Source organism: Panicum virgatum, chromosome 9K, assembly GCF_016808335.1.
Source record: "Panicum virgatum strain AP13 chromosome 9K, P.virgatum_v5, whole genome shotgun sequence".
Taxonomy (NCBI): Eukaryota; Viridiplantae; Streptophyta; class Magnoliopsida; order Poales; family Poaceae; genus Panicum; species Panicum virgatum.
The window spans coordinates 50,332,937-50,350,196 of record NC_053144.1 but is presented as its reverse complement, the minus strand read 5'-3'; the positions used below and the strand labels follow the sequence as shown (position 1 = coordinate 50,350,196).

Here is a 17,260-nt window from a genome sequence, read left to right as displayed (position 1 = left end):
CAACCATAATCTTCTAGGACCATATTTCTTCTATGCAATACGTCTCTTGTACTGAGTTTGTTTTGTATGAGCCAGAAGAATATTTTGTGTTTGAGCTGGCAAGATGATTTCCAAAGCCAACCAAATGAATGAATGCTTGCATAGAACAAAGCCCAAAGACACCATTACGTCTCAAAGGCGATTATGTTCACCACAATCATGAATAATTTTATCGGTGGAATTATATGCAGTGGCACATTAATGGCTGCAGAAACAGAAACCATATTATAGTAAAACAAAACCAACTTGTATCAATCTGTAGCTGTACTTCAGATCAATCTATTTCACGGTGAACATAGATGAATATGATATATGAATATATGTTGGGTGTTGCTGCTTTCAATGTGTCAAGAAAAATTGGAGGATACGGTTCCTTTAACTTGTATTGTAGTATTACATAAATTTAGGCCAGCAAGAATGGAACAATAACGTAGAGTGAGATCTAAATGTACCCTTAAATACGTTAAATAAACTATCAGTTACTATATACAGTTGACCATTTTCCCGATATGGACAAAACTATACAGAACCAAGTACATACTATAACTAACCCCTGAGTCACAACTGATTTGGAAGTTGCATGTAAGTGCTCGAATTAGGTTGGCACCCTCCAACAATCATCCGGCCATAGGCAGCATATGCATTCTCAGTACTGCCAGAAACACTGTAACCCCTGATAAGGGCATTATATGTGAAAACGTTAGGTTTCCATCCTTTCATCAGTAGTTCTTCATACATTTGACCAGCTTCAGTAGCCTTCCCTGCTTTCCCTAAGTGAAGAATCAGTGAATTGTATGTGTACAAGTTCGCAGCAATTCCTTTTTCCTTCATCTCATTGAAGAGAGAGATTGCTTCCTCTATTCTTTCAGATTTGCCAAGGCCATCAATCAGCAAATTATAGGTGATAAGATCAGGCTCAAGTCCTAATTCCACTAATTGTCTAAAATAAGACAACCCGTCATTTAATCTTCCTGCCGTACATAGGGTGTCGATAAGAACTGTATAGGATTTTATATCTGGGTTTATTCCCTGCTCAACCATCTTCTCAAAGAGCTGACAAACATTTTCTGTGTTACCAGCTATTCGATGTCCATTCAGTAGAATATTGTAGATGGTGCAATTAGGTTCGCAGCCATACTCTAGCATCTCGTTGAAAAGATTTTCTGCCTCTTCTATCTTCCCAGCTTTTAACAACCCATCAAGAAGAGGACCATATGTACACGGTGTTGGGGAAAAGCCTTCGCTCACCAGATTGTAGTACAAGTCTATAGCCTGGTCCAACCTCTTTGATTTTACAAGACCTGAAATGATTGTGTTATAAGTAACATAAGTTGATTCAAATCCCTTGCGATGCATCTCCTCTTGGACTTTTAACATTTCCTCAATCTGCGCTGACTTTCCCATGGCATCAAGAATCAAATTGTAAGTGAACTCATCTGGGCCACATCCTAGGCTTTTCATTTCAGCAAACAAGCCTTCAGCGACATCAATCAGGTTTTCATCCACAAGGCCACGGATAAGAGAATTATATGAGCTAGTTTTTAGTGAAACTCCAAGACTCTTGAACTTTTGGGAGAGTTCATGCGCTTCAAGAGCTTTCTTGTGCTTACAGAGATGCCTAATCAATGGGCATAAAAAGAAATCATTCAGGAGAATTCCCCTTGATGCTATATTTTCGGCAAACTCGATTGACTTTTCCACACCAGCCTTCTTCAGTGTCCCTTCCATAAGTGAATGGAATGACGACTTATCCATATTAGAATCAGGCTTAAAAATGTATTCCTTAACAGCATGCAGAGCTTCCTTCATTAATCCATTTTTCACAAAACTTGGGAGGATAGTACACAATGTTGCATAATCTGGAGCAAGAACCTTCTTCATTTGACAAAAAATTCTGAATGCCTCTTCTAATCTGTCCTCTTTAACAAGGCCATACATGACAGTGTTATAAGATGAAAGGTCCGGTGTGCAACCTTTTGCAGTCATACTGTACAGCATATCTATTGCATAGTTCACTTCCCCATTTTTGCAGAGACAATCTAGAACTGTGTTGTATGTAATTAAATTTGGCGGGTAAATACTAGAGCTCATCTCTTCAAGCATATGCATTACCTCCTTTACTTTGCCTTCTCTTCCTAATCCTGACAAAAGTGTGTTGTACGTACCATCAGTGGGCTCAATTTTCATTTCTTTCAATTGATGGAAAATTTGCCACGCTTCATTTCCCCTGCCTCCCTTGTAGAGTGTATCAATCAAAGAATTGACTGCAAGAACATCAGGAACACATCCATTTTCCACCATTTCAGAAAATATCTTCACAGCTTCATCAGCCTTTGATGCCTTGCTGCAACATTTGATCATCATAGTGTAAGTGATAGCGTCTGGAGAAACTCCCATGGCTTTTAATTCATAAAAGACCCTTTTCGCCATTCCAAGTCTGCCAGATCTAGCAAGGCTATACAAAACAGCATTGCCAGCAACAACATCCGGAACAATCCCTTTGCTTTTCATGTGCTCGTACTTTTGAATTGCTTTCAGAGATTGACCAGATTTTCCATAGTAATTAATGAAAAGGACATGTGTGTAGCCATTTGGACTAGGGCCATGAACATTCATATGGTTCAAGAGCTCCAGGGCACGGTCAAACATATCAGCTTTCAGAAACCCAGATATTAAGGAGTTGTATGAATACTGTTCAGGCGATATACCCTTTTGCTTCATCTCCTCAAAAACAGAAAAAGCTTCATCAACCCTCCCAACTTGGCATAATGCATCCACAACTGCAGTATAAGCAACAATATTGTCATTATACCCATCAGTTTCCATTGCATTCCAAATTTCTATCACAGACTGGGGGTCACCACTGTCACCACACTTGTCTAAAAGAGTAATGTAAGTGACACGATCAGGTTTCTGATCACTAGCTTTCATCTTCCAAAACACATCTTTGGCATCACTGAGCCGACCAGCATCACAGAGAATCTGTATCAGCACAGTATGCGTAACAACATCCGGTTTGCACCCTGCATTCTCCATCTTCCCAAGAATCCGGTACGCCTCATCAAACCTTGCCGCCTGCCCAAGAACCCGAATGCAGATGGTGTAGCTGTACACATTCGGCTTGACGCCGCGAGCCTCCATCTCGCTCAACAGCCAGAGAACCGTGTCCACGTCCCTCTTCTTCCCGAATGCCACCATCAGCACAGAGTAGGTCCTCACGCTAGGCGCTATACCGTCCTCCACCATCACCTTATAGACCTCCATGGCCTCTCTGTCAAAGCCGGACTTGAGGAGGAAATAAATCAAGCCATTGTACGTGTAGGCGTTCAGGGACATCCCGGCCTCCCTCATCACCGGCAACGCCACCGGCGCGCTCCGGAGGCCGCCCTCGACGCCGACGCCGCTGAAGATGGTGGCGAAGGTGCCGACGTTGGTCTTGACGATCTGCCTCTGCATTAGGTCGAACACCTGCGCCATGTCCCCGACGCGGCCGTGGGCGCGCATAAGCTCCAGCATGTAGTTGCAGGACTCCGTGGTGTGGACCGCCGTGGGCTGCCGCGCCGCCGCCGTGAAGAGCTCCAGGGCCTCGGCGGGGCCCGGCGCCGACCGCAGCATGTGGACGACGCTCTCCGCCCCCGCGGCGCGGCGCTCGTCCCTGGGCGGCGCGGGCGGGGGGGCCGACTGGCGGCAGCCGGCGCGGCCGCTCCGCCGCCGGTTCGGCGGGGCCACGAGGAGGAGCCCGGTGGACGGAGCCCCCATGTTCCGGGGCCTTGGGTTCCTCGGCGGCGGCGCTCGCGTGGCGCCGCTGAGGACGCCCGAGCAGCAGAGCTCCATGTGGCCGTTCCAGACGGCAGCAATGGCGAGCAGAGCAACGCCTGAAATTTCCCAAGAAACGTGAGAGGGCGAGGAGCTCAGCTGAGGAATCCGCAATCGGTTAGCTGCTCTTGTTTCATTATCAGGATCAGCCAGAGGCAGCCAACCTCACTCTCGCCGCGGTGTGGCGGCGGAAGGAAATGGAAATGGACAGGGGATAATGGGCAGATACTTTTCTCGCCAGTGAACCCCGGCTTAGGATCAGGCTCGGGGGTTTACGTCATCCGGGAACCGTATCTTTTTCCGTATGACTTGTGCCGTTGCGCGACGAATTGACTGTGAACATGGCTCCAAATCCTTGTATTTTGTGAGAGGAACAAAATTACGCGACAATTTTGGATTTTTAATGAGACATCAGGTTTAATACATACTCCATCCATTCTAAATTATACGTCACTTTGATTTTTCTAAAGATATATATTTTTTCTAATGTATCTAAGTATAATTAGTGCATAGTAGATGCTATGTATCTAGAAAAGCAAAAATGATCTATAGTTTAAAACGAAGGGAATAGTCTGCATGGGGTGCAACAAGACTCATGTTTTACCAACATTTCTTAGATTGCTACAATCGACTCTAAAATACAAGATAATAATAGTTTTATTTCGCTACATGTTTACAAGTTCGAAGAGAAGTGAGAATCACGAGGCTGGGACCGAAGCCCAAAGATGTAGCATAGCAACCTGATGTTGGTGGCACTTGTGTAGCTATGAGTGTCATGAGGGTAATGTGCAATCTCTTCCTAATCCTGACAGAAGTGTGTTGTACGTACCATCAGTGGGCTCAATTTTCATTTCTTTCAAATGATGGAAAATTTGCCACGCTTCATTTCCCCTGCCGCCCTTGTAGAGCGTATCAATCAAAGAATTCACTGCAAGAACATCAGGAACACATCCATTTTCCAACATTTCAAAAAATATGTTCACAGCTTCATCAGCCTTTGATGCCTTGCTGCAACATTTGATCATCATAGTGTGCAATAGCTATAATGAGGCAGGAAAGTGTCAATCTGTCGAAGATATGTTATCCATGTGGCGGGCAAGAATGAATAGGAACAGATACAAATATAAAGAAGGAATTCAAGGCAGAAAGACTTTTAAATTTTAGTAGATTGATTAGGCCTGATAATGGAGTGGATTAAAATGTGGCATGCATAGATGGATCAAAGTGGTTATAAATATCAGATTTAGTAGGTCGGGGATTAAAATTGGGCATGCATAGATGCATAGATGAATGCGGGGAGGGCAGGTTAGAGTGGGTCCAAAATGCGTTGTATAATACTAGTCTCCCAACCCGTGCTCCCGCACAGGCTAATTAGAATTAATATAAAAATAAATTTTATAGTTAATAATTATCTATTAAATAGTTTAACAGATACACTAAAATACATAATTATAATTATCTAGTTACAATAGATTTTATTTTGCATCACACTTCTATGTATGTTTGATATATATTTAATTGAACCATTTATTCGTGAATTGGGTGTTTATCTCTTCTGTCATACATGGATACATGGTGACACATATTAATAATGATAGAAATAGTAATTTAGAATTTTTATTTTGGTACACTTTAATATTTATATGAAGATTAGGGGGTTACTTTAGATTTTTTTTATAATAACAGTGGTGGATAATTTAGATATATGTTTAGAGGGTTATTTTAGTCTATTTTTATGGTAGCAAGAGGTGGATAGTTTATTAGAAAAAATAACAGCTCCTCCTAAAAAAAGAAGATAACAATTCAACAACTATTATGATTGGAGTTATCGGATTGATGACCAGATGTTTCTAATTTTTGCGAGAATTAATTGTTATGTGGGTTGGTTTTTTAACCCATTAGCAGGCCTACTATTGATCTTTTAGCACCTCTCGCTCTTGTTTTATTTGCTAATTGAAAACATTTTTGGCTAGAATAGTACATTGATTTGCTGAACTGAAAGTTGCTGACATAGGAGAACAAACAAATAATTAGACGTGCGGTATGTTATTGTGCATCTCCGCTGTAGAGTTTAAATTCTGTCAGCGATTGATGATTGATCCATCCTAAAGAGACGAGGTATCAGATGATAGTGTGCAGACAAGAGTCCTTCTTTTAGCTCTCTCTCTCTCAAAAAAAAAGAGTCCTCTTTTTAGATAATGAACCTCCTAGAGTCCTAGTACGTAGATGCTTCCTAGATGCCGTAGGTCATTTGTCTCGCATGGTTTTCTGGTGGTGGATTCTATTGCTCGAGGTCTTGTCCTGCTCTCCTCTCTTGCGATGCATATTCTAGTGACGGCCAGGGTTTATATTATCGATAAATTTAAATATCGGAGGTTAGTGATAAATAGGAATATCAGATATATCGGAATCGGTGATATCAAAATTTTCCGAATAAAATTTAGAGAAAAACTCTCATTTTGTGAAGAAATGAACACATATTTTTCAAACTATATAGCCTAAAAATCTACACATAATAACATAGAAAAATGAAAGAAAATAGCCAGTAGGGAGATATGTCGGCTGCATCGGTTCTCGCTAGAGCTCGAAGAGTTGGATGGTGGAATAAAAACAAACGAATGGTTTAAGATTAAAAGATGGTCACATGTCCTTTTTAGTACTCATTAGCTTAAAATATGTGCACAAGCTTGTGGGATAGTCGGATGGCATGCTGAATTTAAAACACCGATATGTGCACAAGTTTGTGGGATAGTCGGGACTCACGCCGGTAATACAGAAATATTGGAGTTATTGAAAATCTATCAGTAATCAGTGATAATGTGAACCACTGACGGCCACAAGCGATAAATATCTCTTGCGGCAGCCGGCAGTTGCCAACTTGCCATGGACTCAGTCGTCGGAACCAGCTAGCCTATGGACTGGAGCACCAGTCAGCAGCACCAGCTGCCATGGATGAGCTCTTCTTCGGCAGCTGCTTGCCTCTAGCCGCTCTAGTAGCCACGATCTTCCTCTCCTTGCTCTTCAGACTGCTGGCGCTGGATGGCAAAGAAACGGCCGGTGCAAGGCTCCCCCCGGGGCCGTGGAACCTCCCCGTCATCGGCAGCCTCCACCACCTCGCCGGCGCGCCCCCGCACCGCGCGCTGCTCCGCCTGGCGCGCCGGCACGGCCCGCTGATGCTGCTCCGGCTCGGCGAGGTGCCCACCGTCGTCGTCTCCTCCCCGGAGGCGGCCGCGGAGGTGATGAGAACCCACGATCCCGTCTTCGCCAGCCGGCCGCAGGGCGCGATGGTGGACGTCGTCGGCTTCGGCGGCAAGGGCATCATCTTCGCCCCCTACGGGGAACACTGGCGGCAGATGCGCAAGGTCTGCGTGGTCGAGCTGCTCAGCGCCAGGCAGGTGCGGCGCATGGAGCGCATCCGGCAGGCCGAGGTGTCGCGCCTCGTCGAGTCCGCCGCCGCGGCGTCGGCCTCGCCGGCGGCGGTCAACCTCAGCCAGGTACTGACGGCGCTCGCCAACAACGTCATCGCGAGGGCGGTGTTCGGCGGCGAGTGCCGGCAGCAGGAGGCGTACCTCCGGGCGCTCGAGGCGGTGGCGACGTTGGCGGGAGGGTTCAGCCTGCCGGACCTGTTCCCGTCGTCACGGCTGGCGCGCTGGCTGAGCTGCGCCGCGCGTGATCTGAGGAGGAGCCACGCCCGGGTCGTGAGCATCACCGCCGGTATCGTCCAGGAGCGCATGGAGAAGCGGAGGACCACAACTCCCGTCGCAGATGCCGACGTTCAAGACGAGGACCTGCTCGACGTGCTTCTCCGGCTGCAGGAGGAAGGATCCCTCACCTTGCCCCTCACCACGGAGATCATCAGCGCCGTTATCTCCGTAAGTGCAATTAAAGACTGCATCATCTCCCTCTAATTCATTTTTTACAAAAAGTACTTTCTTAGCAATTCCAATAGATTGATCTTCCTCTTTTTCTTTTCTCACCATATAGAGAAATCCCCTTTCTCAATTTCAACATATATGAAAGAAGTGTTCCAGCAGATTGATTTTCTCCCTTTCTATATGGAAAGGGAGATGCGATGTTTCCCCTTTCTATTAGGGATTGGAGAGAAATTATTAGGGATTGAGAAAAAATAAAGGGGAAAAGGATAAGGAAAATCAATCTGCTGGAGTAGGTTTTTTCAACATCAATTTCCTATATTGAGAAAAAGTGGAAAGAAAAAAGGGCAAGATCAATCTGTTGGAGTTGATCTTATTGTATAAGTGTGCACCTTGTTCAACAATCAATTAATCCAATAATAATTTGTGAGTCATCATATACCACAAAATTAATAACAACAGATTTATTTTTATTTTTTCTTTTTATGTCTTGCATTGTTTGCACATGTAGGTATCCAATAAATGTTCATGGTTACAATCACTGATGAGCTTCACATTATTCCAGGACATATTTGGAGCAGCTACGGACACCACGGCCAGTACACTAGAATGGGTCATGGCGGAGCTCATCAGGGATCCACAGGCCATGTCAAGGGCAACGTGTGAAATCCGACAAAAGCTCGGCCAGGGAAGAGTCACTATTACCAACGCAGACCTTGGCGACCTCCCCTACCTAAGGATGGTCATCAAGGAGACTCTAAGGCTACGCCCAGCTGCTCCGTTGATTCTTCGTGCCAGCCAAGAAAACTGCCGGATCATGGGCTACGACATACCCAAGGGTTCCCCCGTCTTCATCAACACCTTCGCAGTTGCGAGGGACCCAAAATACTGGGACAAGGCCGACGAGTTCAGGCCAGAGAGGTTTGCGAGGAGCACGCCGGAGTACAAGTGGACAGACATCGAGTTCATCCCATTCGGAGCTGGGCGCAGGCAGTGTCCGGGAGCTCTGTTCGCGACCACAACCATGGAGCTCACACTGGCGAACCTCCTGTACCACTTCGATTGGGCGCTTCCTGATGGCGCCGACCCGAAGGCCCTCGACATGAGTGAGGTGTTCGGGCTCACTATACGCAGGAGATCCAATCTCTGTATGTTGCCAGCCTTGCATTTGCCTCACTAAGTGGTACGAGACTCATGTAGGGACCCTATGTTTCAGCAGAATAAATGTGATGAGGTCACTAACAGCATCCTCTGCCGCGATGTCTCATGTCATCATCCAGTTATATTTCCTCCAAGCCAAAGTTTCATATAGCAGCTCCGGGTTGTTGTTTAGGAGTACTCCTACTTCGGTTCAGCTCAGCAAAAATAGGGGCTGAACCTGAAAGAAAATTCACTATAGCAGTACATATGAGTCCACGGTTACTCCCAGCATGGAACTCTTTTACAATGTAATGTAGTTCTCCATCCTTATCCCTGCTACAGTAAAGTCGAGAGGAGGAGGGCGAATCGGAGGCGAACAGAGGTCCTGACGGTGACTCCGCCGGATCCCCTCCTCTCCGGCGGCCGGTCCGGCGCCGGAGAGGGTGGGGATCCGAATTCGTCGCGCGGGTGTTTATAGGGTAGTTAGTTTTTCTTTGAGTAAAATGCACTGGTGGTGCTTAAACTAGTGAGGGTGTGTCAAGTAGGTCCATGAACTCTGAAAATACAGATTCGGCCCCCTAATCTAATTAAGTGTGTCACTGGAGGTCCAAAACCCCTTTGACCGGGTTTGCCCGCCTACGTGGCCCGCCACGTCGGTCCTCCGCCGCTCGTGATGTGGATCCTTACATGTGGGGCCCATATGTCGGCCTCCTCCCTCTCTCCTCCCTTCTTCTTCCTCCCCCGGCCTGCGCGAGCCCCTACGCGGCGGCGGGACGGCGGTCATGGCGCGCGGGTGCCCGGCGGGGTGACCACGGCGGCGAGGCGGAGCTCCGCGCGCGCGGACCGGCGCTAGCACCTGCCCCCTGGCGGCGGAGCTCGCGGTGCCCGCTCCTGCCCGCCGGCGGCTTGGCTCCTCGAGCGGGCGGCGGCGACTCCGGCAACCGAGCTCCGGGATCTGGAGGAGGGTGGCGTTCGCGGAGGACGGCTTGCGCGGATGGCGTTCGCAGAGGGCAGCGGGGAGGGCGGTGCAGACGGGATCCCGCGGGATCCGGCGCTCCTACCTCCTCGGCGGGATCTGGCGGCGCCACCTCCCGCCTTGGCCGGCGCCCCTCCTCGCGGCTCGGCGGCCTGCGGCGGGCGCGCCCCCTCGCTGCTCTCATGGCGGGCTGGAGACTGCGCCGTGGAGCGACGACGCCGGCACGCGCACGGCGGCGGCCATGGCGGAGGCGGGCGACGGTGCTCCACGACGGCGGCACGCGGGAGGCCCGGCAGCAGCTCCGGCCTGTCGGCGTGGCGAGGAGCGGCGTGCCGGCATCGCGAGCGGCGGAGGACCGACGTGGCGGGCCACGTAGGCGGTCAGACCCGGTCAAAGGGGTTTTGGACCTCCAGTGACACACTTAATTAGATTAGGGGGGCGAATCTGCATTTTCGGAGTTCGTGGACCTACTTGACACACCCTCACTAGTTTAAGGACCCCAGTATATTTTACTTTTTTTCTTTCTACGCTTTGGGACACACAGTCTGGTCTTGAGAGTTGAGTTCTTCAGACCACCACCACGTGAACCAAAAGGTCACAAGGAGGGGTTTCACCGCTTTCCAGTCAATGATGGAATACTTTATGTTTATCCATCCCTCATTTGCAGCATCATGTATATTCAAGTATATCATGTATATTCAAGTATGGCTGTCATCACTTGTCGCTTATTACGGCTCCGTAAAGCTCAAAACTTCTCACGTGGCTCGCATGTATATTTTGTCTAGTTGATTGCTTGTTTTCTTCTGTCATCGATTAGGTTTCAACACGGTGCCATATCAGATAATAAATTAAAGAACAATTTAATCTATCTTTATCTTATTATTTGGCCAACAAAGGGAGCCTCCACGTTCGCTCTCAAGGCCTAGAATTCTCACGTTAATTGGAGAAAAATAGAAAAATAAAAATTACCCACCACTGCCATTACGATAAAAATTAGCCTAAAATACCCCTGTGCCTAATTAAAAATCACCTACCAATGCTATTATGAAAAATTAAATATAAAATATCATTTAGCTATGTATCAGTTAAAAATATATATTATTAATAAAAACTAATGCTAACAACAATCAATCAAAATAAAATGAAAATAAGAACAATTATTTGCATAATATTATTAAAGCTCAACAAATCAAATTGTTATTATAGGTAGATTATAGTTGAATTGTTTGAATCAACAATAAGACATAATTTACGATAATAAACAGGATGATGTATGGTAAAAAAATTAGTATAACCTTTAAGTAAGGATACAACGACTTGCAAATTTTTGAATTTTCGATACTAGCCGCGCAAATGCGCGTGCTATACGCCTAGTTCTAATTGATTAGACCAAATCCATAGTAGGATGTGGATTTTTCACAGACAGAACAAACAACAATAAGTTTATCGTTGTAAACCTTTCCCGATTCTGTCTGGGCTTCACAACTTAGAACCCAGCACCACTCATTCCAAATTATATATCATTTTTATTTTTCTTGATATATAATTTTTTCTATATATCTAAATATGTGCTATTCAAAATGACGTATAATTTGGAATAGATGGGAATATTCGGTGCCTGGCTCGTAGCAACTTAAAACTATTCTTAGTTACTATTCCCTCCATTCCAAGTTGTAGGTTGTTTAACATATTTAAATACATAATTTTTATTATACATTTATATATCTAGATATATAGCAAAAATTATATATCAAAATTTGCTAAAATGATCTATAATTTGAAATAGATGAAGTAGCATCTTACCTCCAATTGAAAAGATAAGATGCCGTTCTCGCATGGCTAGCTGTTGGAGAATTCCGTTGCTCATGATCTTATCCTCTTCTCTTCTCTTGCGATAATATATTCACGTCCCTTTCAACAAAGGAAAATGTTGACAGCCAAAATTAGCAAATACCGAGGCTGAACGGTCTGCTTGAGTAGGTTTAGATCAGCAATTAGGAATCCTTTTTGTAATCCACTCGTGAAGGGATACGACTTCCCCGATATATATATATATATATATATATATATATATATATAAAGGGCCCAAAATCTATATCTGCTTTTGCCCAAAGCCACCTTTTTTTTAGTACAAATCCAAAAGTAGGTTCCCCTGCATTCCTGGCTGTGGCTGTGGAAAGTTTAAAAAAATTACCCACTTCCACTGGTTATGTTGGTACCGATTTGTTTTTCTTTTGATTCCGTCTGTTGCCTTGCGAGGTCTAATGGCGCGCCACCACCCCTCAACCACTGCCAGCACACGAGCCCGCTCCCACGAGGTCCGCCAGGCGGGAGCCCCGCCGACACGAGCTCCACCGCGAGGTGCGTGCGAGGTCCGCCAGCTCCGCCGCGAGGTGCGCGCGACCCCTGCCACCGGCCCTGCCGGCGCGAGCTCCGCCTCTTGCATGGGTACCGCTGTGAGCTCCGCCTCTTGCATGGGTACCGCTGCGAGCTCCGTCGTGGGGGGAGAGCGTCGCTGTGGGTGCGAGCTCCGGTGCGAGGCCGGCAGCCGCGCCGCACCTAGGCCGCGGGCTCCTCCGGTGCGCCGCTCCTTCGCGCGTTGAGAGGGAGGAGGGAGAAGGGGCGGTGAGAGAGGGAGAGAGATGGGTGAGGAGGATTATGGATGACATGCGGTGTTCGTTTAGCAGGTTTTTTCAAAAGCCACGGCTGCCAACTAAAATACCAAACGGCTTTCGGTTTTCTCACAGCCCATACGTCACAACATCTTTTTCCACAGTCACATCCCACAGTTACTTTTCCAAAAGACACAACTCAACCAACTACACCTTTAATATGACCAACGCAAAACCTTGGCAACCTCCCCTACCTAAGGATGGTCATCAAGGAGACTCTAAAGGTTTACGTCCAACTGCTCTGTTGATTCTTCGTGCCAGCCAAGAAAATTGCCGGATCATGGGCTACGTACCAAGGGTTCCTCGGTCTCAATCAACACCTTCGCAGTTGCGAGGGGCCCAAAATATTGGGGCACGGCCGACAAGTTGAGGCCAGAAAGGTTTGAGAGCAGCACACCAAACTACAAGTGAACATACTTTGAGTTCATCCCATTTGGAGCTGTAGATGCAGGCAATGTCCAGGAGCTTTATTCGTGATCACAACCATGGAGCTCACACTGGCGAATCTCCTGTACCACTTTGATTAGGCGCTTCTTCCTGATGGTGCCAACCTTAGGGCGATTGACATGAGTTCACTATGCGCCGAAGCTCCAATCTCTATATGCTGTCAGCCTTGCATTTGCCTCACTGACTATGAGACTCATGTAGGCTCCCTACAGTACTTGGTTCAGCAGAATAAATGTCATGAGGTTACTAATAGCATCCTCTGCCACGATTTCTCATGTCATCATCCGGTTAAAGTTCCATATAGTACCTTCATCCACTTGTCATCCAGTAGGGCATTTATGCAACCTGGCACATCCAAGCTAGCATTCCTTCCCTTTTCTGTGACAGTTTAAGAATCATTATCATTTATCAGAAACATATGTCATGAAACATGAACTAAAACTTAACTAGCAATATATAGCAGGTCATACATCCGGTAGTAAGTAATTGTACAACAATGACAAGACCTTAAATCCCAAGCTACGTACTAAGTAGGCCCGCTGGCTAAGCAATCACAAATTGCAAAATGTAATTTTCTACAACCAATACAAGTCTAAATTAGAAAAAAAAAATCGACAGAGATGCTTTAATTTGGTCACTTCAGGATTTTATTGGGACAATAATTTTCGGCAAATACTCAATATTCTGGAACTAAACACAGCTGTTTGATCTTCGAATGAGACTCAACAAGAGAAATAATGTAAAGCAGAAAAATCAAGCCAAGCCTGTGCTAACATACCATTGTCTGCTACTTGCGTTTTTCAAATATCCAGCTTGATCCTTGAAGGAATGAAATAATAAGCATGTCCAAACATGATGATTCATCTCTTTTTTTTCGTCATAAGAAGTCAATAGAGGACATGTGTGCATATTCAGTGAAAGAACTACAAACCTTGCAGTTTTCTGCTAAAATGATTCAAGCTTTCAGCACATAACAGAATTTTGCTCCATATCAAGATTGAATAGTGATTCAAGTGCCATAATAAAGGGGCCTATATGCGATGTTCATGCACCTCTTTAACGCAGATTGTTAGCTTTCTCCACTGATTCAATGAAACTAGAACCAGGAAGTTTTCTCAACCCACTTTCTTTTGCTATATTCCTTATATTAGCTGATTTATTCCATTGTCCTTTCTGAGCAAATACTTCTGAAATCAAAGCATAAGTACCTGGATTCTGTTCGAGCTCAAGGAACTCATCGCTAATAATCTGTCCAAGTATTGTATTTCCATGAGTTCTGCATCCAGAGAGCAAAGCACAAAGTACACTAGATCTGTCATTTAAGGTAGATAACTTTATGAGCTTGTATCCTTCTTCGAGATGCCCTGCTCGACTCAGTAAGTCAACAATGCAACCATAATGCTCTTCCTGTGGAAGAACTGAATACATAGAGGTCATCGACTGAAAAATACGCAAACCCTCCTTAACTAGGCCAACATGACTGCATGCAGAATGTACTGAGGAAAATGTTAACCCATCAGGATTAATGTTTCCTTCTTCCATTAGCTTAAACATTTCAAGCACCTTAATATAAAACCCATGCATCCCGTAAGCACTGATCAAAGCATTCCATGAATCTAGGTCTCTGTTCTCCAAACATAAGAACAAACCTACAGATAAATCCAACCTTCCACATTTGGCATATGCAGTTATTAGAGAATTTGCAGTCTTTGTATCTTTCTCCAACAAGGCACGGTAGACAAAACAATGAATTTGTTTTACACCTTTCAAATGTCGAAGATCAGAAGCAGCCTGAGCTGCAGCCATAACAGTGACAGAATCAGGCTTCACACCATGTTGCTGCATTAATTGCAATAATCGAATGGCTTCACCACAATGTCTGCCGAATAAGCATCCTATCATCATGGCTGTCCATGAAATCAAAATTTTCTTTTCCAATGAAGCAAATACAATCCTTGCTGCTGCAATCTTTCCACAGCAAGAATACATACGTGTAATTTGATTTGCAATGTCAACATCTGAACAAAATCCATGCCTAATTGCAAATCCGTGAATCCACCTCCCTCTAACAAAATCTTTGTGATCAGCAATAGCTGCAAGCAGACTAAGAACAGTCACAGAATTCGGTGCAACACATTCTGCCATCATTTCTTTAAGTAATGTAATGGCGTCATTGGCCATACCACTTTGGAGATAACCATAGATCATAGTGTTATAGGAGACAACATCATTAACCATCAATTGATCGAAGAGATGCCTGGATCTCATAATTCTAGTGCATTTGAAGTATACCTCGATAAGGGCTGTGGCCAAAACTACATCTAGAGGAATAGATCTTCTAATTAGATAGGCATGAACACTGGCAGCGCAGCCATAATTGTGTAGCTCAGCACATGCAGAAATTACATTTGCATAGGTTACAGAATCTGGAATTGCCTTATGCTCATGCAGCATGACAGAGAAATGATGGATTGCATTTCCACTCTGTCCGGTTTGAACAAGACCAGCAAGCAATGCATTCCAGGAAGCCACAACTTGCATAGAATTCTTCAAGACAGCAGATGCTAATTGGTAAGCTCCACATCGAGTGTACATGTGAACAAGGCTGGTCTCTAGAACTTCATCTAAGACACCAATTCCTCTCCTTATGGAATAGCAATGTACTGATTTGCCTTCTCTAATTGCTCTCAAATTACCAGCAACTTGCAGTAAGCTAACCAGAGTCACACGGTTTACTTCCAAGTTGCTCTGCAGCATGTCACTGGCAATTTCAAATGCATTCCAAGAAATAGAATCCATATTTTCAGAATAACCAGTGATCATCGAGGTGTAAGAAACAATATCCTTGTCCAAAATCTCTTCGAACACCTTATGCGGATCAGCCATCCTGGCAAGCTTAGAGTATAACCCAACAAGAGAAGAACAAACAAATTTATCCCTACTGAGGCCAAGCTTCAGTGAGTCTGCATGCATTCCTTTACCCAATAACAAATTTCGGAGTTCAGTGCAGCTTTTCAACCCAAAAGTAACAGTTTTCTCATCCAAGCCAATCTGACGCAGCTTCAATCCCCTGTACAAAAGAATAACTTCCTCTGCATAACCAGCTCTAAAAATGTCAACCATGGCCGAACTCCACTGGGCAAGATCATCGTTTAAAAAGCCTTGGAACCAAAGGCTTGTCTTGGGCAGGATGCCTAGACTGGCGTAACGAATCAGAATTTCAGAGCCAAGAGTAACATCCCTGCCAAGTCCAAGTGTGAGAACGCGAGCATGGAGCTTCTTCAGAGACCTCACATCTGCGCAGTTTTGGAACAACACAGCAAACTCATCAACATCAGATGGCCTACTGTACCCAGAATTTGCACCAGCAGCAAATCCCAATAACCTCCTGCACAGCTTCAGCGCCGCAACCTTATCGGTCCTTGCAGCAGCGCTCTTGGATAAACCTCTTATTGTTAGCATCCCTCGTGATTGCATATACAGAAGAAAAACAGGTAGCTAGTAATTGCCCTCAAATTGAAGCGCATGATACGGCTCTATGGTGCAGCTCCAGTGATAGAGCATTCACCTGAGGACGCAGTATTGTGCGCCTGGGGTACAAAAGGACGTGGAACGGACCCGCGGCGAGCCGGGGGACGCCCGCAGGAGCTCGCAGCCAGGCGGTGGGGGCTCGCGGTCCGCGGGAATGTTGGAGGCCGAACCCTGGCGAGTCGTACCGGCGGGAAACCGCTTGCGGTTGGTGCCGCGACCCAGGGATGCGGCGTCCCGCGAGGATCGGCGGCGATCACCGGCCCCTGAGGCGGCGGCGGCGGCGCGAGTGGGACTCGGAGTCGGAGGCCTCGGAGGCGGCGGCGCCCCGGCTTGAGGCCTTGAGCCTTCGGCCCAAGGAGGGGGGAGAGAGAGAGAGAGCGTGCAATCGTAATGGGCTGGAAACTGGGCCGAAATGGACCTCCACACCAAGAACAAAGAGCCCGTTTTCCAGTTTGATTTTCCAGTTTTCTACTGGCCTGTTTGATTTTCCAGTTTTCTTCGGTAGCTTGACTGGATGAAAAATCATATTAATTTGGCCTCGCCTGTACTAGCAGTACCTATTAATTCTCCCGTTTCCCTCGATTTCAAAAGAAACTTTTTTGAATTTTTACACGCCGTTTGGTCAATAATAGACACTGCCTAGAGAGTTGAGCTTTCAAGTTTTGTTTCACATTTGATGGAAAAGAATCTCTCTAAACTCGATATATTTATTTATTTATTTACATTTAATCAAAGAGAATTTGGGCCTTCCTGCCGTTCGCGATTCG

General features: G+C 45.8%; 3 protein-coding genes across 3 annotated transcripts; 1 reads left to right on the top strand and 2 right to left on the bottom strand.

Moving 5' to 3' along the window:
- Positions 1-382: 382 nt before the first annotated feature.
- On the bottom strand, positions 383-4,086 carry LOC120652003 (pentatricopeptide repeat-containing protein At4g31850, chloroplastic-like). The gene has a single exon (XM_039929684.1). The coding sequence runs from the start codon at positions 3,871-3,873 to the stop codon at positions 598-600; it is 3,276 nt and encodes a 1,091-aa protein (XP_039785618.1). The 5' UTR covers positions 3,874-4,086; the 3' UTR covers positions 383-597.
- Positions 4,087-6,717: 2,631 nt separating this feature from the next.
- LOC120652002 (desmethyl-deoxy-podophyllotoxin synthase-like) lies at positions 6,718-8,987 on the top strand. The gene is made up of 2 exons (XM_039929683.1): positions 6,718-7,727; positions 8,293-8,987. The coding sequence occupies exons 1-2, from the start codon at positions 6,804-6,806 to the stop codon at positions 8,905-8,907; spliced, it is 1,539 nt and encodes a 512-aa protein (XP_039785617.1). The 5' UTR covers positions 6,718-6,803; the 3' UTR covers positions 8,908-8,987.
- A 3,570-nt stretch (positions 8,988-12,557) lies between these two features.
- Positions 12,558-16,701, bottom strand: LOC120652001 (pentatricopeptide repeat-containing protein At4g21300-like). Its single transcript, XM_039929682.1, has 2 exons — positions 13,741-16,701; positions 12,558-13,340 (listed from the first exon to the last, which is right to left on the bottom strand). The coding sequence occupies exon 1, from the start codon at positions 16,437-16,439 to the stop codon at positions 14,019-14,021; it is 2,421 nt and encodes an 806-aa protein (XP_039785616.1). The 5' UTR covers positions 16,440-16,701; the 3' UTR covers positions 12,558-13,340; positions 13,741-14,018.
- Between the last annotated feature and the right edge of the window lie 559 nt (positions 16,702-17,260).